Source organism: Felis catus, chromosome A2, assembly GCF_018350175.1.
Source record: "Felis catus isolate Fca126 chromosome A2, F.catus_Fca126_mat1.0, whole genome shotgun sequence".
Taxonomy (NCBI): domain Eukaryota; kingdom Metazoa; phylum Chordata; class Mammalia; order Carnivora; family Felidae; genus Felis; species Felis catus.
In genome coordinates this window covers 156,958,572-156,983,851 of record NC_058369.1, presented here as the reverse complement: position 1 = coordinate 156,983,851, position 25,280 = coordinate 156,958,572, and the positions used below count along the sequence as shown (strand labels likewise).

Here is a 25,280-nt window from a genome sequence, read left to right as displayed (position 1 = left end):
CCGTTTACAACAGCACCAAGACCCATAAAAAACTAGGAATAAACCTAACCAAAGAGATGGAAAATCTATACACTGAAAACTATAGAAATATTATGAAAAAAACTGCAGACACACACACACAAATGGAAAAATATTCCATGCTCATAGACTGGAAGATCAAATATTGTTAAAATGTCAATACTACACAAAGCAATCTACATATTTAATGCAATCCCTATCAAAATAACACCAGCATTCTTCACAGAGCTAGAACAAACAATCCTAAAATTTGTATGGAACCATAAAGGACCCTGAATAGCCAAACCAATCCTGAAAAAGAAAACCAAAATTGGAGGCATCATAATTCTGGACTTCAAGATACATTACAAAGCTGTAATCATTAAGACAGTATGGTACTGGCATCAAAACAGACGCTTAGATAAATAGAACAGAATAGAGAACCCAGAAATGAACCCACAAGTCTATGGCCAAGTAATCTTTGACAAAGCAAGAAGGAATATCCAGTGGAATAAAGACAGTCTCTTCAGCAAATGGTGCTGGGTAAACTGAACAGCAGCATGCAGAAAAATGAACCTGGACCGCTTTCTTACACCATACACAAAAATAAACTCAGAATGGATGAAGGACCTAAATGTAATACAGGAAGCCATCAAAATCCTTGAGGAGAAAGCAGGAAAAAACCTCTTTGACCTCAGCCGCAGCAACTTCTTACTCAACACGTGTCTGGAGGCAAGGGAAACAAAAGCAAAAAGGAACTATTGGGACCTCATCAAAATAAAAAGCTTCTGCACAGCGAAGGAAACAATCAGCAAAACTAAAAGGCAGCTGACAGAATAGGAGAAGATATTTGCAAATGACATATCAGATAAAGGTTTAGTATCCAAAATCTATAAAGAGCTTATCAAACTCAACACCTGGAAAACAAATAATCTAGTGAAGAAATGAACAGAAGATATGAAGAGACACTTTTCCAAAGAAGACATCCAGATGGCTAACAGGCACATGAAAAAATGTTCAACATCACTCATCATCAGGAAAATACAAATCAAAACCACAATGAGATACCACCTCACACCAGTCAGAATGGCGAATATTAACAACTCAGGCAACGGCAGATGTTGGTGAGGATGCAGAGAGAGAGAGGATCTCTTTTGCACTGCTGGTGGGAATGCGAACTGGTGCAGCCACTCTGGAAAACAGTATGGAGGTTCCTCAAAAAATTAAAAATAGAACTACCATACAACCCAGCAATTGCACTACTAGGTATTTATCCAAGGGATACAGGTGTGCTGTTTTGAAGGAACACATGCACCTCAATGTTTATAGCAGCGCTACCGACAATAGTCAAAGTATGGAGAGAGCCCAAAGGTCCATTGACAGATGAATGGATTAAGGAGATGTGGTATATATACATATACAATGGAGTATTTCTTGGCAATCAAAAAATGAAATCTTGCCATTTGTAACAACATGGATGGAACTAGAGTGTATTATGCTGAGTGAGATAAGTCAGTCAGAGAAATTCAAATATCATATGTGGAATCTACGATACAAAACAGATGAACATAAGGCAAGAGAAGCAAAAATAATTTAAAAAAACAGGGTGGGGGACAAAACATAGAAGACTCTTAAATGTAGAGAACAACCTGAGGGTCGCTGGAGGGGTTGTGGGTGGGGGGACAATTAACGGGTAAAGGAGTAAATGGGCTAAATGGTAAAAACGTAAACAACAGGCAAAATTGATCAAGAGTCTAGCTAATAAAGAATGGGGCATTCATATGGAGTACTATGCAAAAAAATTTTTTAAAAAGAAAGCCAAAATGTGTTGATAGGAGGAATTATCTTCTTAAATTTTGGGTTAAATTGTATATTTTTGTTTTATTTTATTGAGGTATAATTGACACACAATGTTATATTAGTTTTAGGGATACAACATAGTGATTTCAACTCTATACATTATGCTATGTTCACCACAATTGTAGCTACCATCTATCATCATACAACACTATTACACACCATTACAGTACCATTGACTATATTCTCTATGCTGTACCATTCATCCTAACAACTTAGTCCATAACTGAAAGCCTGTATCACACACTCCCCTTTACCCATTTTGCCCAATCTCTGTCCGCATCTCCTCTGGCAGGCACTATTTGTTCTCTGTAGTTATGCATCTGTTTCTACTTTTGTTTGTTTGTTCTATTTGTTTTTGTTTTTGATCCCACATAGTGAAATGATACAGTATTTGTCTTTCTCTGTCCGATTTATTTCACTTAGCATAAAATCCTCTAAGTCCATCTATGTTTTCACAACAACAAAGCAAGATCTCATTTTTTTTTACGGCTGAGTAATATTCTGTGTGCGCGCGTGCTTGTGTGTGTGTGTGTGTGTGTGTGTGTGTGTGTGTGTGTGTGAACCACATTGTATTTATCTATTCGTCTACTGATGGACACTTAGGTAGCTTCCATATCTTGGCAATTGAAGAATTGCTGCAATAAACAGGGGAGCATATGTGTTGTTTTTAATGAGTGTTTTTGGTTTCTTTGGGTGAATACCTAGTGGTGGGGTTACTGGATCATATCATATTTCTATTTTTAAACTTCTGAGGAACTTCCATACTGTTTTCCACAGTGGTTATACCAATTTACATTCTTACCAGTAGTACAGCAGGGTTGTATTTTCTCCATAGGCTTGCCAGAACTTGTTATTTCTTGTTGTTTTTTTTGTTTTGTTGTTTGTTTCCAGTCACTCTGATAGGTGTGGGATAATATCTCATTGTGGGTTTTTAAAATTTTTTTTTAATGTTTATTTATTTTTGAGAGAGAGAGAGAGAGTGAGCAAGTATGAGTGAGGGAGGGGGCAGAGAGAGAGGGAGACACAGAATCCCAAGTGGGCTCCAGGCTCTGAGCTGTCAGCACAGAGCCCGATGCGGGGCTCAAATCCACGAACTGTGAAATCATGACCTGAGCCAAAGTCGGACACTCAACCCACTGAGTGACCCAGGCGCCCCTCATTGGGTTTTGATTTGCATTTCCCTGGCGACTAGTGATGCTGACCATCTTTTCATATGTCTGTTGGCCATTTTTATGTCTTCTTTGAAAAATGTCTATTCAGGTCCTCTGCCTATTTTGAAATTGGATTATTTGGGGGCTTTTGGTGTTGAATCGTATAAGTTTTTAAAATATATTTTGATATTAGGGGCGCCTGGGTGGCGCAGTCGGTTAAGCGTCCGACTTCAGCCAGGTCACGATCTCGCGGTCCGTGAGTTCAAGCCCCGCGTCAGGCTCTGGGCTGATGGCTCGGAGGCTGGAGCCTGTTTCCGATTCTGTGTCTCCCTCTCTCTCTGCCCCTCCCCTGTTCATGCTCTGTCTCTCTCTGTCCCAAAAATAAATAAAAAACGTTGAAAAAAAATTTAAAAAAAATATATTTTGATATTAATCCTTTATCAGATATATCATTTGCAGATATGTTCTTCCATTCAGTAGGATACCTTTTCATTTGGTTGATGGTTTCCTTTGCTGTGCAAAAGTTTTTATTTTGGTGTGGTACCAATAATTTATTTTTGCTTTTGTTTCCCTTGCCTAAGGAGATATATCTGGAAAAATGTAGCTAAGGCTGAAGTCAGAGATTACTGCCTATGTTTTCTTCTAAGTGTTGTATGGTTTCAGGTCTCACATTTTGTGTTTAATCCATTTTGAACTTTTTTGTGTGTGTAGTGTAAGAAAGAAGTCCACTTCCCTCTTTCACATGAGTTGTCCACTTTTCCCAGCACCAGTTATTGAAGAAACTTTCTTTCCACATTGCATATTCTTGCCTCCTTTCTCATAGATTGACTGTATACCCATGGATTATTTTGAGAAGTGAGAGAGAAAATGCCATAACAGATATCCACAGCATTTTCTGTTAAAAATATGCAGATACATGCTTAGGAAATTTTCCCAAGATTATGTGGCAATCTTGTTGGGCTAGGGCAATGTCAGGCATGGTTAGGATGATTGTCCCCAATTTATACCCTTTTTCACCTGGTGATATTCTCAGATTTAGCAGGTATTCTTCAAATGAAATCTCAAATCTAAATAAATGTTTTGTAGCTGCCACTTTTTCTGTCTCACTCTAGTATAAAGCAGATTTACAATTTACATTTGTCAGTTGTTTCAGGTTGTAAATATAACTGCCTACATTGGCTGTCCTTATGCTGTCCCGACTTTGAAGTGCCCAGCTGGCAAACATGGACACACCATAGAAATAAATGTAAGAATCTTGCTTGAATGCATACAGATGCATGTGTGTTCAGAAGAGTGGAAACCTGAGACAGTAGCAGAGAGTGAAGTACAATTTGGGGGCAGAAACTCTCCCCAGTTTTCTGGAAGGTCCTCAGAGTTAGGAGCAGAAGCCTCTCTATGAAATGAGTGAAGGAGAAAACAGACTTTGTAGGGGATTTCTGGTGAAGTTAGGACTGTCTGGGACCAACATGCATGCTTTAAGATATTGGTGCACATTTTAGATGTCAATTGTAATGTGTCATACTGGGGACTGGGGGATGCTTGTTTTCTCTGAATAGCTAAAAGAATCAGGGAAGAGTCTAGGATATAGGGGCAGAAGGGGTAATCTGCTTAGAGTCCGAGATGTTTTCTTGAAACCTAGACTTGGGGCCTTTGAGGAGGCAGTCTTGGTATTGAAAACCTGTGATTGGTGAGATTTCAGGTGTCCTCATTAAGCAAAAAGTTTCAAAAGTTCTGACACTTAATTGGTCAAAAATGGGAATAACTAAAAGTTTGTTCTGCTTTCTGCAGTCTGATTGCTTAGGGACGCCCTGAACCTGGCGTCCTAATTAAGAACAGGTACCTCAGTGACTAAGTCCCCTTGGGAAGGAGGGTAGTAAGGGTGAAGAAGAGAGAAACCCTCAGTTCCCTGAACGCTGTTATTTCTTGACTTTTTCCTAAGCTCCTCCCAAAAAAGTTGCTCTGGCTCCTGAGCAGTAACTAGATAGGAGTTAGCCTTAGCTGAGCCCTGGAGAGCCTGAGAAGTGGTGGAGAGACCCCTCCATGAAGGTGAGTGTCTTCTCATGGTTGCTTTCTGCCAAGGAATCAGTAGGAGAAGATCAAGTATGGAGTTCTGGGCTTGGCTGCCTGCAAGAAGGAGGCCTAGCTTCTGAGGGGTAGAATAGTGGAGCAGCAGAATTGAGAGGCTCATCTCCAAATCCCCTACACAGCAGAGAGCAGATTCAATTCTTCTCTGTCCCAGTACTAAGAACAGTCACTGCTAACATTCTTCTGTATTTTTTTCAGCTAGTGCTCATTATGTAGACATTATATAAATGTAGATCACTGAGAGCTATCCCAACAGTTCTGTCCTTGACCTGTTTTCCCATTATTCCAGCCCACAAAAGCTTAGAGGAGGTGACATGAATAAGGAAAGTGAGGAAGGGAAAATGGTAATGTGAGCCATGAAATCAAATAAAGAAGAGTAGGCTCCACAGGGTATGGCCCAACTACTTTAATGAGCATCAAGTACTATTTAACCATATAGCACACATCCAAGCAACCATCATGTAGGGAAATTTATCAGCATGACTTTATAGCTCAACAATAATATAGATATACATGTCCTTGCCTTCATAGAGTTTATATTCTAGTATCATAGATGAACAAAGAATACATGAAATTGGTTTCCTGTCCTTCTTCCTTGCCTTATATTTATTCCAGCATGATGAATAGACTAGCATCATAATTGTACTTACTTGTCTTGTATATAATCTGGCATCCACCATTCCCTTGAATGTAAGCTCCACAGGGCAGGAATTTTTGTTTGTTCTATCCACTGCTGAATTTGCTTAATGTTCAATGAAGGAATGAAATTAGTATACATATCATATCAGGTAATAAAAAGTGCTACAAAGAATGGTAAAGTCCAAAAATGAACAAGTTATTCCTAATTGGTGTAGGGTTACTGGATATAATCCTCTGAGGAGATGACATTTGAGTAATGGGATGAATAAAGTGAGAGGTCGAGATCCAGACATCCACAGGGGCTACTGGCCTCAGATCTATCCTTGTTAGGGACAGGTGCCACCTTTCCTCTCTCCCAACATTTTGCAAAGCACATGGGTTTAGGGAAGAATGATTCTGCCCTGGGAAATTATCTCCAGAGAGCTCCAGAGCTCTCATTTGTAGATGTGTCTGCTCTGTACCATGGAAGTTTACACTCTGGGGAGAGCAGGGGTGTTGGTCTTAGTCCGCTGCTGCTTTTCTACTACCCCAAGTTGGGTCTAGACAATACCAGTAAGGATGACGTGTAGGGTTCAATGTTCCCTGATCTGACCATCACCTAGAACACCCTTGTGTCATCTGCTACAGTTAACATAAGAAGAATGACATGGTCCCCGGACTGGTGTGGCTGATCAACACAGCTTCATAAGTGGTCAAACACTCTTATCCTCTGTCCCTGGAGAGAAGACCTATCCTGTGGTGTAAAAAGACAGAGAATGTTTTCTTATCCTCAGTAGCGATTCAGGAGTCTTCCCCTATTCCAGACAGGCAGACTTGTGCTAGATTGAAGGTGATCACATTTATGTCTGACCTTGTGCAGAGCATTGCAGTCGGGGCATGTCACCAGGTTTTCAGGTTGAAAATATTTTCTCATCCTAACCTGTCTTCCTTCTCTTTGGAGAACAGGACTATGTGGCGCCATGTTACCAGTCTTTGATGTCTAGATTTTACAAGGAGCAGAAAAAAGGAGTAAATGATGAACAATTTCTCTAGTGCCACTGAGTTCTGCCTTCTAGGCTTTCCTGGGTCCCAAGAACTACACCACATTCTTTTTGCCATATTCTTTTTCTTCTACTCAGTGACATTAATGGGAAACACAGTCATCATTGTGATTGTCTGTGTGGATAAACGTCTGAAGTCTCCCATGTATTTCTTCCTTGGTCATTTGTCTGCCTTGGAGATCCTGATCACATCCATCATCATGCCCATGATGCTTTGGGGATTGCTGCTTCCTGGGATGCAGACAATATCTCTGGCTGCATGTGTCACCCAGCTCTTCCTGTACCTTGCTGTGGGGACCACAGAGTTGGTGTTACTGGGAGCGATGGCTGTGGACCGTTACGTGGCTGTCAGTAACCCTCTGAGGTACAACATCATTATGAACAGCCACACCTGCATCTGGGTGGTCATTGTGTCATGGGTGTTTGGGTTCCTCTGTGAAATATGGCCAGTCTATGCCACATTTCAGTTTACCTTCTGCAAGTCAAATCTGTTAGACCACTATTTTTGTGAACGCGGGCAACTGCTCAAACTATCCTGTGGTGACACTCTTTTCACAGAGTTTGTTCTCTTCTTAATGGCTGTTGTCGTCATTATTGGTTCACTGACCCCAACAATAGTCTCCTACACCTACATCATCTCTACCATCCTCAAGATCCCCACAGCCTCGGGCCGGAGGAGAGCCTTCTCTACGTGTGCTTCTCACTTCACCTTTGTTGTGATCGGCTATGGCAGTTGCTTGTTCCTCTATGTGAAACCTAAGCAAACACAGGCTGCTGAGTACAACAAGATAGTTTCCCTGTTTATTTCTGTGGTAACCCCTTTCCTGAACCCTTTCATCTTCACCCTGAGGAATGACAAAGTCAAAGAGGCCCTTCGGGATGGTATGAAACGCTGCTGTCGACTGGTCAAGGATTAAATCTCTCTACATCAGTTTTGGGTGGCAATGTCTTCACTATAAATTATTCACTAACCTAGAAAACCCTAGCTCCTCTCTTATAATTATCATCTTTTCAAAGATCAATTTTGTACAACCTCCAATCTGTGCTGTTGGAGAAGACAAGACAGATAAAAATGAAGCCTATTCTCTGCACACTAGAATCTCTTTCCTCAGTTTGTGATGGTTCCCTTCTTGAACCATGGAGGCAAATCTTTGGGAAGTGGGATGATTAACGAAAGGTAATACACACATGTTTATAGCTCTGTATCCTTGAATTCATTCTCCTACAATGCATTTTTGAGGATGTATTTCCTAGGGAAGGAAGAATGTGGGAAGAAGGGGTGGGGAGGCATCTGGCATAATCAGTCCCAAGGGGCAGAGGCTCACTTTGTTTCTTTATCAACTGTTGTAGAGATTTTCCTGTATTTTGTGCAATTTCTTGACGCAATGGCTGTATGCACTTTAAATATTCTATGGTTCTCCTTTCTCTGCTGGTTTTTCTCTGCTGGCCCCATTGCTAGTGCAAAGTACATACAATGTTACATACTCTTTGCCACAGAACCAATCTAGAGTGGAGATATGGGGATTGGAATATTTTCCTTTTAGTAAGTATTAGTGATGTAAAGATATGAAATATTTTGGGACATATTGGTATTGGGACGTATGGGGATTGAGACAAGTAAGAATTAAATGACTAATTCTAGAGAAAGCATCCTGTGTTGTACAACTGCTTAAATCTACTATGTTTGTTGAGACTACTTCCAGACTCAGACTTTAGGCTTCATGATGCTTGTGGTTCTTTGTCTCTGAAATCCAAGTGTCTCAGTACCCTGTCATAGATTTTCCCTATGGGGAGCACCACAGAAATAAGAAGCTATCCTCTCAACTTGCAGCTCTTCAGGAATATAAGTCATGGTTTTATGACAATGCAAGTGTAGGAAGCTCATCATGTTGGAGCAAGGTATTTGAAGGAAGGAGGAATTTAAAAGTATTTTCATTATTTTTTATTTAAAAAAAGTTTATATATTTATTTTGAAAGAGAGTATGTGAGTGGGTGGAGGGGGAAAGAGAGAGAGAGAGAGAGAGAGAGAAGAAGAAGAAGAAGAAGAAGAAGAAGAAGAAGAAGAAGAAGAAGAAGAAGGAGAAGGAGAAGGAGAAGGAGAAGGAGAAGGAGAAGGAGAAGGAGAAGGAGAAGGAGAAGGAGAAGAAGAAGAAGAAGAAGAAGAAGAAGAAGAAGAAGAGGAAGAAGAAAGGAGAGGAGAGGAGAGGAGAGGAGAGGAGAGGAGAGGAGAGGAGAAGAGAGGAGAGGAGATAGAGAATCCCAAAGCAGGCTCCATGCTATTAGTGACACAGGGCTGGATTTCACTACCCTGAGATTTTGACCGGGGCAAAATTTAAGAGTCAGACTCTTAACTGACTGAGCCACCCAGGTGCCCCAGGAAGGTATTGATTAAATGGTAACACTCAGCACCTCCAGCCAGCCCTGAACTGGGTGGAGATATTGAGCCACCCAGCAGTAGATGATGGGACAATTTGCTTTTAGTTGGAAGAAATTTCTTTGGTATTTCTTGCATGAGGACTCTGTTAACAACAAATTTTCTGTTTGAGTTTTTCTGGGAGGTTTTTTTTTTATGTTTATTTTTAAGAGAGAGAGAGAGAGAAAGAATTGTGGAGAGACAGAGAGAAGGAGACACAGAATCTGAAGCAGGATCCAGGGACTGAGCTGTCAGCACAGAGCCCAGTGTAGGGCTCCAACTCGAGAACCATGAGATCATGACCTGAGCCAAAGTCAGATGCTTAACCAACTGAGCCACCCTGGTGCCCTGAGTTTTTCTGGGAGTTATGTGTCTTTCCTTTGCTTTCAGTTTTGAAAGGTAGTTTTGGTGGATATAAGATTCTTGATTGACCATGTTTTTTCTTTAAGCACTTAAATATGTCATCCCATTACCTTCTAGTCTTAACTGTTTCCAGGAGAAGTCGCCTGTTAATATTAATGGAGTCTCCTTGTATGTGAGGAATCATTTTTTTTCTTGTTGCTTTAAAGATTTGTTCTTTGTCTTTTAGTAATTTTAGTATTATGTATTTGTGTGCAGATCTCTTTGAATTCATTTCACTTGGAGTTCATTGATTTTCTTGGGTGTGTAAATTAATGTTTCTCATAAAATTTGGGAAGTTTTCAATCATCATTTCTTTGAAGATTTCTTACTCTCCTTTGTCTCTCCTATTCGAGTGTCACCACAGCCTGTATTTAGTGCAGTTAATAGACACCCTTATTTCTCTGCAACTATGTTCATTTTTCTTCACTCCTTTTTTACTTACTTGGATTATGAACATAGACTTTTCTGAGGAAAACACAGACCCCAGGATACTAAAAGACTTAAAGTTAACCACATAAGAATAAAATATTTAACTATACAAATATAAATAAATGAATGAATGAATAAATAGAGTGTTACTAAAAATTTTTTAAGTGTTTAATTTGAGAGAGGGAGTGCATGTGAGCAGAGGAGGGACAGAGAGAGAGTGAGAAGGAGAGAATCCCGAGCAGGCTCCATCAGCACAGATGCTGAAACAAGGCTCAGTCTCATGGACCCATGAGATCGTGACCTGTGTTGAAATCAAGACTCAGAGGCTTAACTGACTAAGCCATCCAGGTGCCCTAATTTTTAATTTTTAAAATAAAGGTTTGCTTTATTTGTGCATAAAGTTCCCTTCTAAATTGGTAAGTTCAATAAAGAAAAATATAAATGGTTTTTGAAACTATGAAAGAGTCCAACTTGATTGCAAATTAAGAACAGATCATTCAGCAAGAACATCTTTTGAATAACAGTTACCTTTCATACAGTGTGCTGAAAATATAACGGGAAACATAGTGGACATGGTCTCTTTCCTGATAGAGCATATTTGGCGAAGAGATATACCATACAGAGTAAAATCACTCTCTCTCTCTCTCTCTCTCTCTCTCTCTCTCTCTCTCTCTATATATATATATATATATATATATATATATATATATATATATATATTTAAAACTGTGGATCATTCAGGAAAGAAATTGTCAGGTTGTCTTAAGTCTGGGAGTGATCTTTGAGATAATTCCTGTAAAGGTATGGGGGAGAATTTGTTTGGGCAGAGGGGAAGCTGACTGGTGATGAAGTTGCCACAGAGGCTTCAACCCCAGGAGGAACCAATCCCACCGGGAGCCCTGGAGCTAGGATGGCTCTTTAGAATTGTGCTGACTTGTGTCCTTACCTCAAACACAGGAGCTGGACATTTGCACTCCTGCATCTACAGGTCATTGGGTATAGGCTACCTTAGAGGAAAGGCTATAATCTTGGTGGAGGCACTTATGCTTAACTGAGGGCAATTTCTAGGGATAACCTCAGCTATGGGGTGGGGTGAGTACCTTGGTCCTGAGGGAGGTCTGGGGAAGGCACATAGCATCTACTACAAGGGTATTTGGAGAACACCTGACAGGGAACCTGAATATGTCTGTGGAGGTTAGGGAAAGCCCCTATAAGAAAGGATCATGGGGTGCTCAGTGGCTCAGTGGCTCAGTTGGCTAAGCATCCAACTTCAGCTCAGGTCATGATATCACGGTTTGTGGGTTTGAGCCTGGCATTGGGCTCTGTGCTGATAGCTCAGAGCCTCCTTTGGATTCTGTGTCTCCCTGTCTCTTGGCCCCTTCCCCGTTTGTGCTCTCTTCTGTCAAAGAGATTATTAATAATAACTCTCAAAGAATTATTAAATAAATAAACATTTTTTAAAAAGTTAAAAAATAAAGTGATCATTAACTGATGTGTGGCATGAACAAGGCAAAGCTGGGTGGGAATGGAGCGAGCACATTAAGAGTGCATTAAGAGCATGCACTAAAGCCCTTGAAAGAACTAAAAGAATGTCAGTGCTGCCGGACAGCATGGGGTGAAGGAAGGGAAACACAGACGACATTAGAGAAAAGCATTTCTAGAAATCATATAGATCCTTACAGCACTCGGGACAGTGACCAATGAGCAGTGAGAAGGTTTTAATCAGGGGAGAGACCTGATGCAATCTGTGTCTTAAAAGATCACTCAAGCAGTTATGGGGAGAACAGAGTAGAAAGAGGGAAGTGATGGCAGACGTGAAGGTCAGTTAGCAGACTTTTGAGGCAGGCAAGTAAGGATAATTTTCTCTCATCCCTTCTTTTGTGGGCAGGCATTCAGCACTTGGGGTAATAACCCTATCTGTCCTCCTAGATCATCAAGGTGGCTCTTTCTTTCTCTGGTCCATGTTGACGTCTCCTCTTGCCTGTGTCTCCAGTGTGCTTATGTGGAATATGGAAAAAATATAGACATGGGATGGCCTTCAGGTTTGGCCAACTTTGAGTTTGGGCAGTCACCAGCTTTACTCACATAAACAATCCAGTAATCAAGGGTAACTTTAGGTACCGAGTCTGGTGTGGTCTATGAGTGCCCATGATGTTATCTGGAAAGAGCTGATTCTGACAAAAAGTTTAGCTTTGCAGAGGGGTTCCATGACCAAAGGTAATGAGTGGAGAGCCTTAGCAGGAGGCTGGGAGGCTCAGTGCATCATTACAAGGCTCAAGGACTAGCTCAGTTTCTGCTCCTTGCCCCTTCACTTTGGGCAAGGTAGAGATTCTGAAAGAGAGGTCAGACATCCTGTACCTCACTGCCCTGATATTTCAGAAGAGAAAACCAAAGCCAGAGAGTTGAACACTCACACACCGAATTGAATATAACATAGCTAGTGGGTATGAAAAGGAATTAGCATTCAGGTTCCTGATTCTAATCTCAATAGTTTATCCACGATTGTTCACTGTCTTGAGATCCTTTAACTTTCACCAAAGACGAATATTTTAAAATTGTGCTCTCGTGTTATAAGCTTTACTGGTGGCTTATATCTGTCATCCGTTTTACAAACTAAAGTTTGTTTGTAAACTTAAGAGGTGCTTGCCGAAAGTTACTCAAAAAGGTGATAGAACGTGGTCAAAGAGAACATCTGTTTGGAGAATGGTCTGGAAATTACTTGTTACATTCTGACATCCATTAGGGTTAGTTAAGCCTGGTCTTCACCTTGTGTTCTTTTAACTTTCCCCATCCTCACACCTAATCCACAACCATATTCGACATACCTTACTTTGTCTACCTATTCTGTTTAGCCTTCAGTTATATAGTTTATACTTAATATAACTTTATACTTCACTTAACCTTACCTCATTTCTCTACCCATCAATCCCCTAATGATGAGCCCTCTCCTGTTATAGTTTGGATTTATTTAAAAAATATTTTCAACACTTTTAATGTTAATTTTCATACAGTAATGTAGCCATTTGATGTGTAAATTTCAGTGAGTCTTAACAAATGTATACATACATGTAGCTATCACAACCAAATAATAAAATATGTTCATCACCCTAAAGGTTTCTTTGTGCTCCTTTTGAATAAATCTCCATTTTCATTCCTAACCTCAGGCTGTTTTCTGTTATTATAGATCAGATTTTTTGTTTCTTGAGCTTATTAATGAAATAATAATATTTATGTCAGGATTCTTTTGCTTACTGTAGCCCTGTACAGAATTATCCATGATGGTGCATCTATCAATAGATTTTTCTTTCTGAGTAGGGTTCCACTGTATGAATGTACCATTTATTTATCCATTCACTTATTAATCATCACTTGGGTTTTTCGAGTTTATTGTGAATAAAATTGCATTCATGAAGATGTCTTTTGTGGACGTGTGTTTTCTTATAGCTTGGGAAAATATCTAAGAGTGAAGTTGAATTATGGCTTTGTAGGGTAAGTGTATGTTTACTTGTTGTTGTTTATATCACCAGCAGTGTACGAAAGATCCAGTTTCTCCACACCTTCACCAACACTTCATGTGGTCAAAATCGATTAAAGATATATGTTGGCATTTGTGTCTGAATTCTCTATTCTATTTTATTGGTTTATGTCTGTTGATCTAATCATAGTATGTAAGTTAGATAGTGTTTTGATTACTGTAACTTAAATTAAGTTGTAAATAAGGTATTGTGAGTCTCCCACCTTTTTTGTTCTTTTTCAAAATTCTTTTGGCTCTTCTTAGTTCTTCATAGTTGCATAGAAACCTTAGAGTCAGCTTTTCAATATTAAAACAAAAACTTCCTGGGATTGTGAGTGACATTTTATTGAATTTAGAGACTAATTTGAAAAGAAAAAGGCACTTAAACAAAATCCAAGTTTCTGATTCATGAAAACACAATGTTAATTTATTTAGGTATTTCTCAGTTTATATCAGCAATGTTTTATAGTTTCAAGTGTATAGTCATGTACAATTTGTTGAATTAATCTCTTAGTGTTTCATGGTTTTGCATCTTATAATTCAAAATTTTTATTTTCATTTGTAGTTTCTTGCTAGTATGTAGCAATATAATGGATTTTTGTATATTGAGGCCTTTATCCTGTGGCCTTGGTAATCACCTTTTTTTCTAGAAGGTGTTCCTCTTTTTTTTTTTTTTGGTAGATCTCTTAGGATTTTATGCATATTGGATTATGTACTCTACAAGTATTTTTTTCTTTATTTGCTAACTGTATGCTTTTAATTTCATTTTCTTGCCTTATTGCATTAGCTAGGATGTCCAGTTTAATGTTGAATAGAAGTGGTGAGAACAGATATCGTTGCCTTCCTCCCTATCTTGGAGGAAGAAATTAGGTCTTTCATCGTTAGGTTTCATGTTACCATTAGGTTTTTGGTGGACTCTATTTATGAATTTAAAGAAGGGACCACTTGGTGCACCTGAGTGGCTCATTCGTTTAAGCATCCAACTTTGGCTCAAGTCATAATCTCATGGTTGGTGGGTTGGAGCCCTGTGTTGGACTCTGTGCTGATAGCTCAGGCCCTGGAGCCCACTTCGGATTCTGTGTCTCCCCCTCTCTCTGCCCCTCCCCTGCTCACTCTGTGTCTGTCTCTCTCTCTCTCAAAAATAAATAAACATTAAAATATTAAAAAAAATAAAAAATAAAGAAGATCCCATTTGTTCCTAGTTTGATCAGAATTTTTCATCATTGGATGTTGATTTTAGTGAAATGCCTTCTCTGCTCCCATTTAAGTGACCATGTGGTTTTTCTCTTTATTTCTGTTCATATGATGAATTATATTGATTAATCTCCTAATGTTAACCCAATCTTGCATATCTGGAGTAAAACCATCCTTTTGTTATGGCACATTATTCTCTTTAAGTATTGCTGGATTTTATTTTCTCATATTTTACTAAGGATTTTTCCTTTCATATTCACAAGGGATATTGGTTCTTAGTTTTCTTTTCTTTCAGTGTCCTTGGTATCAAGATTTAATTCTGACCTCATAAAATTAATGAGCAGTGTTCCCTTGTGCTCAATTTCTGGAAAATTCTATGTAGAATTGGAAATATTTCTTCCTTAAAAATTTGATAGAATATACCAGTAAAGCCACTTGAAACTATAGTTTTCTGTGTGGGAGCATTTTAAATTATGAATTCAATTATTTCCCATATTAGGAATACTTAGAAAACATGTTTAATTTCTTTTTGAATCAGTTTTGGTAATTTTTAACTTTCAAAACATTTTCTACTTCAGCAGGTTTTCCAATTGATTTCTCATTTAAGGTATTTTAATATTGTTGTCTTTAATTTAAATGAATTATGATCATATCTTTGGTTAGTAGCAGATCAGGAAATCAAGAGTGCTCTTATCACACAGTCTTAGTGTCAGTGTGAATCAATCCAAAATCTTTGGAATATAATTGGTGTTAATAGAAACCAGTACCTTTAACATATCTACCTTGTAAGTGCCCAGTCTAGGGATTTATCAGAAATATCAATGTGTATGGAGTTATGATGTATAAAGATATTTATAGCATCATTTTTCACAATAAAATGAACACAATAAGCAATGATCAGCAGAGGGATAACTAATAAAGAATGGGCATCCCTATAACGGAACACTATGCAGAAATAAAAGTGGGCAACATGTATAGATATGCTTTATATATCTATTTTTTAAAATTTTTATTCATTTAGTTTTCCTGTTACAGGAGCTTCTATTTTTTTCTTTAATTTACATCCAAATGAGTTAGCATCTGGTGCAACAATGATTTCAGGAGTAGATTTCTTAATGCCCCTTACCCATTTAGCCCATCCCCCCCCCACAATCCTTCCAGTAACCCTCTGTTTGTTCTCAATATTTAAGAGTCTCTTGTGTTTTGTCCCCCTCGCTTTTTTAAATATCATTTTTGCTTCCCTTCCCTTATGTTCATCTGTTCTGTGTCTTAAAGTCCTCATATGAGTGAAGTCATATGATAGTTGTCTTTCTCTGACTGAATAATTTCGCTTAGCCTAATACCCTCCAGTTCCATCAACATAGTTGCAAATGGCAAGATTTCGTTCTGTCTGATTGCCGAGTAATACTCCATTGTATATATACACCACATTGTCTTTATCCATTCATCCATCGATGGACATTTGGGCTCTTTCCATACTTTGACTATTGTTAGTAGTGCTGCTATAAACATTGGGGTGCATGTGTCCCTTCGAAACAGCATACCTGTTTCTCTTGTATAAATACCTAGTAGTGCAATTGCTGGGACATAGGGTAGTTCTATTTTTAATTTTTTGAGGAACCTCCAAACTGTTTTCCAGAGTGGCTACACCAGCTTGCATTCCCATATATATCTATTTTTATCTATTTTTATATATTGTTAAATGAGAGAGAAAAGGTTTTAAAATAGATTTTCACAAGATTTTCTATAAAGAATATGCAGATACATACTTATAAATTTTTTCTAATATTATATGGCAATCTAATTGGGCTTGGCAACATCAGAAATGGGAAGGAAGATTATTCCCAAATTATACCCTTCTGTATCTATTGACACTCTCAGACTTAACAGGTATACTTCAAATGAAATCCCAAATCCAGATAAATGGTTGTAGCTGCCATTTTTTCTGTCTCGCTCTAGCATAAAGCAGACTTACAATTTACATTTGTCAGTTGGTTCAGGTTGTAAATATAACTGCCTACATTGGCTGTCCTTATGCTGTCCCGGCTTTGAAGTGCCCAGCTGGCAAACATGGACACACCGTAGAAATAAATGTAAGAATCTTGCTTGAATGCATACAGATGCATGTGTGTTCAGAAGAGTGGAAACCTGAGACAGTAGCAGAGAGTGAAGTACAATTTGGGGGCAGAAACTCTCCCCAGTTTTCTGGAAGGTCCTCAGAGTTAGGAGCAGGAGTCTCTCTATGAAATGAGTGAAGGAGGAAACAGGCTTTGTAGGGGATTTCTGGTGAAGTTAAGGCTTTGACTGAGACCAATATGCATGCTTTTAGGATATTGGTGCACATTTTAGATGTCAATTGTAATGTGTCCTATTGGGAGTTAGGGGATGATTTTTTCTCTGAATAGCTAAGAGAATCGGAGAAGAGTCTAGGATATAGGGCAGAAGGGGTAATCTGCTTAGAGTCTGAGATGACTCTTGAATCCTAGACTTGGGGCCTTTGAGGAGGCAGTTTTGGTATTGAAAGCCTGTGATTGGTGAGATTTCAGGTTTCTTCATTAAGCAAAAAGTTTCGAAAGTTCTGACACTTAATTGGTCAAAAAAGGGAATAACTAAAAGTTTGTTCTGCTTTCCGCAGTCTGATTGCTTAGGGACGCCCTGAACCTGGGCTAATTAAGAACAGGTACCTCAGTGACTAAGTCCCCTTGGGAAGGAGGGTAGTGGGAGGGAAGGAGAGAGAAAGAGACCCTCAGTTCCCACAATGCTGTCATTTCTGGAGTTTCTGCTCAGCTCCTGTTGAGTAAATTGCTGTGGCCCCTGTATATGCATCAGCAGTAGCCAGACAGATTATCCAAGTCCTGGAGAGTCTGAGAAGGGTGGAGAGGCCCCTCCATGGGGGTGAGTATTTTCTCAGGGTTTTCCTCTAGGAAGGAAAGAGTAGGAGAAGATCAGATTGGAGTTCTGGGCTTGGCTACCTGTTAGAACAAAGGAGGCCCAGAGCTTAAAGAGTGGTTGAGGACACCACCGAATCCCCTCTACACAGCAGAGAGCAGATTTATTTCTCCTCTGTTCCAATGTTAAAAACAGTCACTGCTAAGATTCTTCTATATTTTTTCACCCAGTGCCCAATACACAGACATTTTAGCAATGCAGATCACTGAGCCATCCCCACAATACTGTTCTTAACCTGTTTGCCCATCATTCCAACCTTCAGAGGCTTGGAGGAGGTGGCATGAGTAAGGGAAGTGAAGAAGGGGAAATGGTAATGTGAGCCATGAAAGCAAATCAAGAAGAGTGGGCTCCATGGGGTATGGCCCGACTGCTTTAATGAGCATCAAGTACTATTTAACCATATAGCACACATCCAAGCAACCATCATGTAGGGAAATTTATCAGCATGACTTTATAGCTCAACAATAACATAGATATAAATATAGATGTAGATACAGACACAGATATAGATAGATATATACACACATGTCCCTGCCTTCATAGAGTTTATATTCTAGTATCATAGATGAACTGTGAATACATGAAATTAGATTTCCTGTCCTCCTTCCTTGCCTTATATTTATTCCAGCATGATGAATAGACTAGCATAATAATTGTACTTACTTGCCTTGTATATAAGCTGGCATCCACCCTCCCCTTGAATGTGAGCTCCATAGGGCAGGAATTTTTGTTTGTTCTATCCACTGCTGAATTTGCTTAATGTTAAATTAAGGAATAAAGTTAGTATACATATCAAATCAGGTAATAAAAAGTGCTACAAAGAATGGTAAAGTCCATAAGCTAGCAAGCCATTCCTAATTGGTGTAGGGTTACTGGATAGAATCCTCTGAGGAGATGACATTTGAGTAATGGGATGAATAAAGTGAGAGGTCGAGATCCAGACATCCACAGGGGCTACTGCCCTCAGATCTATCCTTGTTAGGGACAGGTGCCACCTTTCCTCTCTCCCAACATTTTGCAAAGCACATGGGTTTAGGGAAGAATGATTCTGCCCTGGGAAATTATCTCCAGAGAGCTCCAGAGCTCTCATTTGTAGATGTGTCTGCTCTGTACCATGGAAGTTTACACTCTGGGGAGAGCAGGGGTGTTGGTCTTAGTCCGCTGCTGCTTTTCTACTACCCCAAGTTGGGTCTAGACAATACCAGTAAGGATGACGTGTAGGGTTCAATGTTCCCTGATCTGACCATCACCTAGAACACCCTTATGTCATCTGCTACAGTTAACATAAGAAGAATGACATGGTCCCCGGACTGGTGTGGTTGATCAACACAGCTTCATAAGTGGTCAGTTTAAACACTCTTATCCTCTGTCCCTGGAGAGAAGGCCTATCCTGTGGTGTAAAAAGACAGAGAATGTTTTCTTATCCTCAGTAGAGATTCAGGAGTCTTCCCCTATTCCAGACAGGCAGACTTGAAGGTGATCACATTTATGTCTGACCTTGCGCAGAGCATTGCAGTTGGGGCATGTCACCAGGTTTTCAGGTTGAAAATATTTTCTCATCCTAACCTGTCTTCCTTCTCTTTGGAGAACAGGACTATGTGGCACCATGTTACCAGTCTTTGATGTCTAGATTTTACAAGGAGCAGAAAAAAGGAGTAAATGATGAACAATTTCTCTAGTGCCACTGAGTTCTGCCTTCTAGGCTTTCCTGGGTCCCAAGAACTACACCACATTCTTTTTGCCATATTCTTTTTCTTCTACTCAGTGACATTAATGGGAAACACAGTCATCATTGTGATTGTCTGTGTGGATAAACGTCTGCAGTCTCCCATGTATTTCTTCCTTGGTCATTTGTCTGCCTTGGAGATCCTGATCACAACTATTACTGTGCCCATGCTGCTTTGGGGATTGCTGCTTCCTGGGATGCAGACAATATCTCTGGCTGCATGTGTCACCCAGCTCTTCCTGTACCTTGCTGTGGGGACCACAGAGTTTGTGTTACTGGGAGCGATGGCTGTGGACCGTTACGTGGCTGTCTGTAACCCTTTGAGGTACAACATCATTATGAACAGCCACACCTGCATCTGGGTAGTCATTGTGTCATGGGTGTTTGGGTTCCTCTGTGAAATATGGCCAGTCTATGCCACATTTCAGTTTACCTTCTGCAAGTCAAATCTGTTAGACCACTTTTTTTGTGAACGCGGGCAACTGCTCAAACTATCCTGTGGTGACACTCTTTTCACAGAGTTTGTTCTCTTCTTAATGGCTGTTGTCATTATCATTGGTTCACTGACCCCAACAATAGTCTCCTACACCTACATCATCTCTACCATCCTCAAGATCCCCACAGCCTCGGGCCGGAGGAGAGCCTTCTCTACGTGTGCTTCTCACTTCACCTTTGTTGTGATCGGCTATGGCAGTTGCTTGTTCCTCTATGTGAAACCTAAGCAAACACAGGCTGCTGAGTACAACAAGATAGTTTCCCTGTTTATTTCTGTGGTAACCCCTTTCCTGAACCCTTTCATCTTCACCCTGCGGAATGACAAAGTCAAAGAGGCCCTTCGGGATGGTATGAAACGCTGCTGTCGACTGGTAAAGGATTAAATCTCTCTACATCAGTTTTGTGACAATGTCCTCACTATACATTTTTCAGTAACCTAGAAAACCCCACCTTTTCTCTTATCATTATTTTCCCTTCAAAAATCAGTAGTGTACAACTTATAATCAGGGCCATTGAAGAAGACATGGCAGGTAAAAAAGAAACCCATTTTCTGCCTATTAGATTCTCATTCCTCAGTTTCTGATGGTTCCCGACTTGAACCATTGATGCCTATCCTTGGGAAGTGGGAGGATTAGGTAAAGGTAATGCATACATGTTTGTATTTTTCCATAGCTCAATTAATTCGCCTACAATGCATTTTTGAAGATATATTTCTTAGTGGAGGAAGGAAGTGGGAAGAAGGGGAGGGGAGGCATCTGCCATAATAAGTACCAAGGGAGAGATGCTCACTTTGTTTCTTTATCAACTGTTGTAGAGATTTTCCTATATTTTTGTGCAATTTCTTGACACGATGGCAATATGCACTTTAAATATTCTATGTTTCTCCTTTTCTCTGCTGGTTCTTCATGTTATCCAGGCCCCATTGCTAGTGCAAAGTACATACAATGTTATATACTCTTTGCCACAGAACCAATCTAGAGTGGAGATACGGGGATTGGAATACTTTTAGTAAGTCTTAGCGATGTAAAGATATGAAATATTTTGGGACATATGGGGATTGAGACAAGTAAGAATTAAATGACTAATTATAGAGAAAGAATCCTGTGTTGTACAACTGCTTAAATCTACTATGTCTGTTGAGACTACTCCCAGACCCAGACTTTCAGCCTCATGATGCCTTTAGTTCTCTGTCTCTGAAATCCAAGTGTCTCAGTACCCTGTCATAGATTTTCTCTATGGGGAGCATCAAAGAAATGAGAAGCTACCCTCTCAACTTGCAGGTCTTCAAGAATACCAGGCATGGTTTTATGACAATGCAAGTGTAGGAAGCTCATCATGTTGGAGGAAGGGGTTTGAAGGAAGGTGGGTTTTTAAATTTTTTTTTATTTTTTATTTAAAAAAAGTTTATTTATTTTGAAAGGAGAAATTGTGTGAATGGAGGCAGGCGCAGAAGAGAGAGGAGAGAGAGAATCCCAAGGAGTCTGTGTGCCATCAGTGACACAGTGCTGGACCTCACTACCCTGAGATTATGACCTGAGCCAAAATCAAGAATGAGACTCTTAACTGACTAAGTCACCCAGGTGCCCCAGGAAGGTGTTGGTTAAATGGTAATGCTCAGCACTTCCTGGCAGCCCTGAACTGGTGGCAGATATTCAGCCACCCAGCCGTGGATGATGGTGTTCCATAGAGTTGCAGAGTACTGTGTGAGGATGCCTTCCCATTTGGTGAAGACAGAGAAGTCTACCAACCATGATATAGTCGATTCCACCTCATATGGGCAACATATGAGGTGTTGGGTGGGGTCTTAATCCAGCCCATGCTCTGGTAGCTAACCAATAGGTTGTAATGGGACTGCATTGACTGGAGAAAGGGTTGAAGACACACACAAAGATGTCTTCCCACCCCCAGGCTCATATCCTGAGGTCTGCCCTTGCCAGAAAAATACTATTTTTCTCCTTCAGTAATCCAGAAAGGATGCCTTTATTAATTTACACAAAGGTTTTGCACAACCTACATTGTCTCTGGGCTTGTAGAGGCAATTTAGGAGGACAGAAAAGAGAGCCCCACTGTCCTCATCGGTTTCTTTGGTTTCTGAACCTTCATCACCGATGCCTACTGCACCCTGTCCTGATCATCCTTAGTTCATCCACCACCTGTCTTCTTTCTTCTTCCTCTTTCCCCTTGTCCTTGAGCTCTCCTATTCCTCTCTTTCTCCTTCTTTCCCTTTCTCTCTTTTCCCTTTCCGCTTGAATCAGACTCTGACCACCCACTGCTAATGTATTTCCTCTTCTTCCCCTTGTCCTCCATCAACAATTCCATTCCTTTCCTGTATCTCAGGGATGCAGTGCTCTAAACTGCTTCTCTGAATGCCCCTGACCATGAGGAAGGAAGGAAAGTTCCAGGTCTAGTGATTTGTGATGGGGCATGAAACATCTTTTGTACCAAAGGGAGGTTCTTCTGTTTGGTCTTTGATTCTGAATGAAGGAAAGTTACTGTTTATGTTAGTCTGCCTGGGCTATCATATCAAAACACTACACATTTGGTGGTTTAAATAAGAAAAAGTTATTTCTCATAGTTCTGGAGGCTTAGAAGTCTGAGTTCAAGGTTCAGGCTAATTTAGTTTTGGTGAGAACTATTCTTATGTGATGAGGCCCCCACCCATTGACCTCCTTTTAGCTTAATTACTTAAGAGTCCCCATCTCCCAAATCAGCTGCACTGGGTGTCAGCATTTCAACATACGGATTTTAAGGGAACATAAACCTTCAGTCCATAACACTGTCACTGTGCCCCTGCCCTGCAAGCCATCTTATTCTCAACCAGAATGCCTACTCCATGTTCACACTGGGAGCTGGGAGACAGATATGTCTGTCCACTGAGGCTTAATTTCTCAACCAGCAGTTGTCTCCTACCCCCAAATGAAGTGAGATTCCTCACACCATTTCCTCACTACTATATACACTATCAAGTCTCAATAACATTTGTTCTATTTATTTTTTGTCTTTACTTTTCACAACTAAGTACACAGATAATCAATACAGCTATCTAAATATAAATACGAGTAATATTCCATTCTATTTACACATCACATTTTCTTTATCCGTTCATCAGTTGAACAGTTGGGCTGTTTCCATCTTTTGGCTGGGGTAGATCATGCTGCTATAAACATCGGGGTGCATATAGCCCTTTGATTTAGTATTTTTGTATTCTTTGGGTACATACTTAGTAGTGCACTTGCTGGATTATAGGGTAGTTCTATTTTTAACTTTTTGAGGAACCTTCATACTGTTTTCCAGAGTGGCTGCACCAGTTTGCATTCCCACCAATAGTACAAGAGGGTCCCTCTCTCTTCACATCTTCGCCAACACCTGTTGTTTCTTGTGCTGTTGATTTTAACCATTCTGACAGGTGTGATGTGATGTCTCATTGTAGTTTTGATTTGGATTTTCCTGATGATCAGTGGTGTTGAGCATCTTTTCAGCCATAAAAGAAAATGAAATCTTGCCATTTGCTATAACACGGATGGAGTATTATGCTAAGCAAAATAAGTCAGAGAAAAACAAATACTATATGATTCCACTCATATGTGGAATTTAAGAAATAAAACAAATGAGCAAAGGGGAAAAAAGGAGAATGAGAGGCAAACCAAGAAACAGACTCTTAACTCTAGAGAACAAACTGATGGTTACCAGAGGGGAGGTGGGTGGGGGGATTAAATAGGTGATGGAGATTAAAGGGCACGCTTGTGATGAGTACCAGATGTTTGTATGGAAATGTGAGTCACTAAATTGTACACCTAAAACCAATATTACACTATTTGTTACCTAATTGGAACTTAAGTAAAAACTTTAAAAAAAGGAATTAAAAAACGCTCGTTATCCTAATTCACATGTAATTATCATATTCAAATCTTAGGTATAATTTGATGTATCTCAGACATGATGTGTTGCAACTTTGTAACTTATTTTAAATATGTGCCTCTTAACATACTTTGTATTCTTAGTTATACGGTCAGAGTTAAAACAAAAACAAAACTGGAGAGAAGACTACTTTTACCAGGAAGTTTTTAGCAGTTTCTGTTCAGGAAAAGTTCCTTGGTGAAAGAAAATGCTAATCCTAGATAGTGTCTGTTATATACATCTGAGAAGACATTCACTTTTTTCCTGTTTTATTTCCTACAGGTATTTCATTACATTCCTACTAAAAGTTGCATAAATGTTGTATAGGATACAAAGTAAAATAAGTTTTTTTCTTTAAAAATTTTTTAAAAAAATGTTTACTTATTTATTGTGACACACGCGCGCACACACACACCCACGTGTGTGCACACACACACACACAGCATGGGAGGGGCAGAGGAAGAGAGAGAGAGAATCCCAAGTAGGCTCTGCTCTGTCAGCACAGAGCTCAATTGGGGGCTGTAATTCACAAATTGTGAGATTATGACCTGAGCCCAGATCAAGAGTTGGACACTTAACCAGCTGAATCATCCAGGAGTCCCTACATTTTTGTTATTTTTAAATTTTTTTTAGAGAGAGAGCAGGGGAGGGGTGCAGAGGAAGAGAGGAGAATCCCAAGCAGGTTCCACGCTCAGCACTGGAATCTGACAAGGTCTGGGTGGCATAACCCTGGGACATGACCTGAGCCCAAATCAAGAGTCCAACACTTAATGACTGAGCCACCCAGGTGCCCCCAAATATGAAATATTCTAGTATAAACTAATGTTCCTTATTAGGAGATAAGGAGAAAAAAGGAGTGGTGTGTAATTAAAACCTCTATTTCTTTTGCATAGCCACTGCAAATATTTATTTTCTTTGTTCCTAATGGAAATACCTCCAATGTTTTATTAATATTGATGATAATTTTTAAAACTGAATAGGTTTGTGTGATTCCAAATTTTGCTCTTAAACGTCTTTGTTATTTTGTCCTATGAACATGAGGAAGTTTTTTCAGTAAAGATGCTGAATATAACTTTTATATAATTTGATTGATTTTTATACATTGAATATCTATTTCAGAAGAAACTTTGCTGAATGCTTTGGAATCATATAGATGGAAGGAAGGTAGTATTGATTGTATACTAAGTACCTTGTAATTTCTGTATATTGTCATTCAATCCTGGCAATAAGCTGTTAGGTGAGTAGTATTGTGTTCACTTAGCAGATTAGTATATAGAAACTAAATAAGACTTTAACAGGAGCACCTGAGTAGCTCAGTCAGTTAAATGTCTGACTTTGGCTCCAGTCATGCTCTTAAGGTTCGTGAGTTCGAGGCCTGCATCGGGCTCTGTGCTGACAGCCTGGAGCCTGCTTCAGATTCTGTGTCTCCCTCTCTCTGCCCTCCCCTGCTCGTGCTCTCTCTCTCTCTCCCTCTCTTTCTCTTTCTCTC

General features: G+C 39.7%; 3 protein-coding genes and 1 long non-coding RNA gene across 14 annotated transcripts in view; 3 read left to right on the top strand and 1 right to left on the bottom strand.

Annotated features, from left to right (window-relative positions):
- The window catches only part of KEL (Kell metallo-endopeptidase), a 281,013-nt gene that overhangs the window by 175,799 nt on the left and 79,934 nt on the right, over positions 1–25,280 (top strand). The gene's annotated exons all lie outside the window — the stretch shown is intronic.
- Positions 3,620–8,709, top strand: LOC123384069 (olfactory receptor 9A4-like). The gene has a single exon (XM_045052916.1). The coding sequence runs from the start codon at positions 6,745–6,747 to the stop codon at positions 7,687–7,689; it is 945 nt and encodes a 314-aa protein (XP_044908851.1). The 5' UTR covers positions 3,620–6,744; the 3' UTR covers positions 7,690–8,709.
- On the bottom strand, positions 16,434–23,033 carry LOC123384070. The gene is made up of 4 exons (XR_006594666.1): positions 20,684–23,033; positions 19,171–19,299; positions 18,337–18,428; positions 16,434–17,644 (listed from the first exon to the last, which is right to left on the bottom strand). It is a non-coding gene; the product is annotated as an uncharacterized LOC123384070 (long non-coding RNA).
- On the top strand, positions 17,618–20,690 carry LOC101098529 (olfactory receptor 9A4-like). Its single transcript, XM_003983163.6, has one exon. It carries the CDS (start codon positions 19,333–19,335, stop codon positions 20,275–20,277), a length of 945 nt encoding a protein of 314 aa, XP_003983212.5. The 5' UTR covers positions 17,618–19,332; the 3' UTR covers positions 20,278–20,690.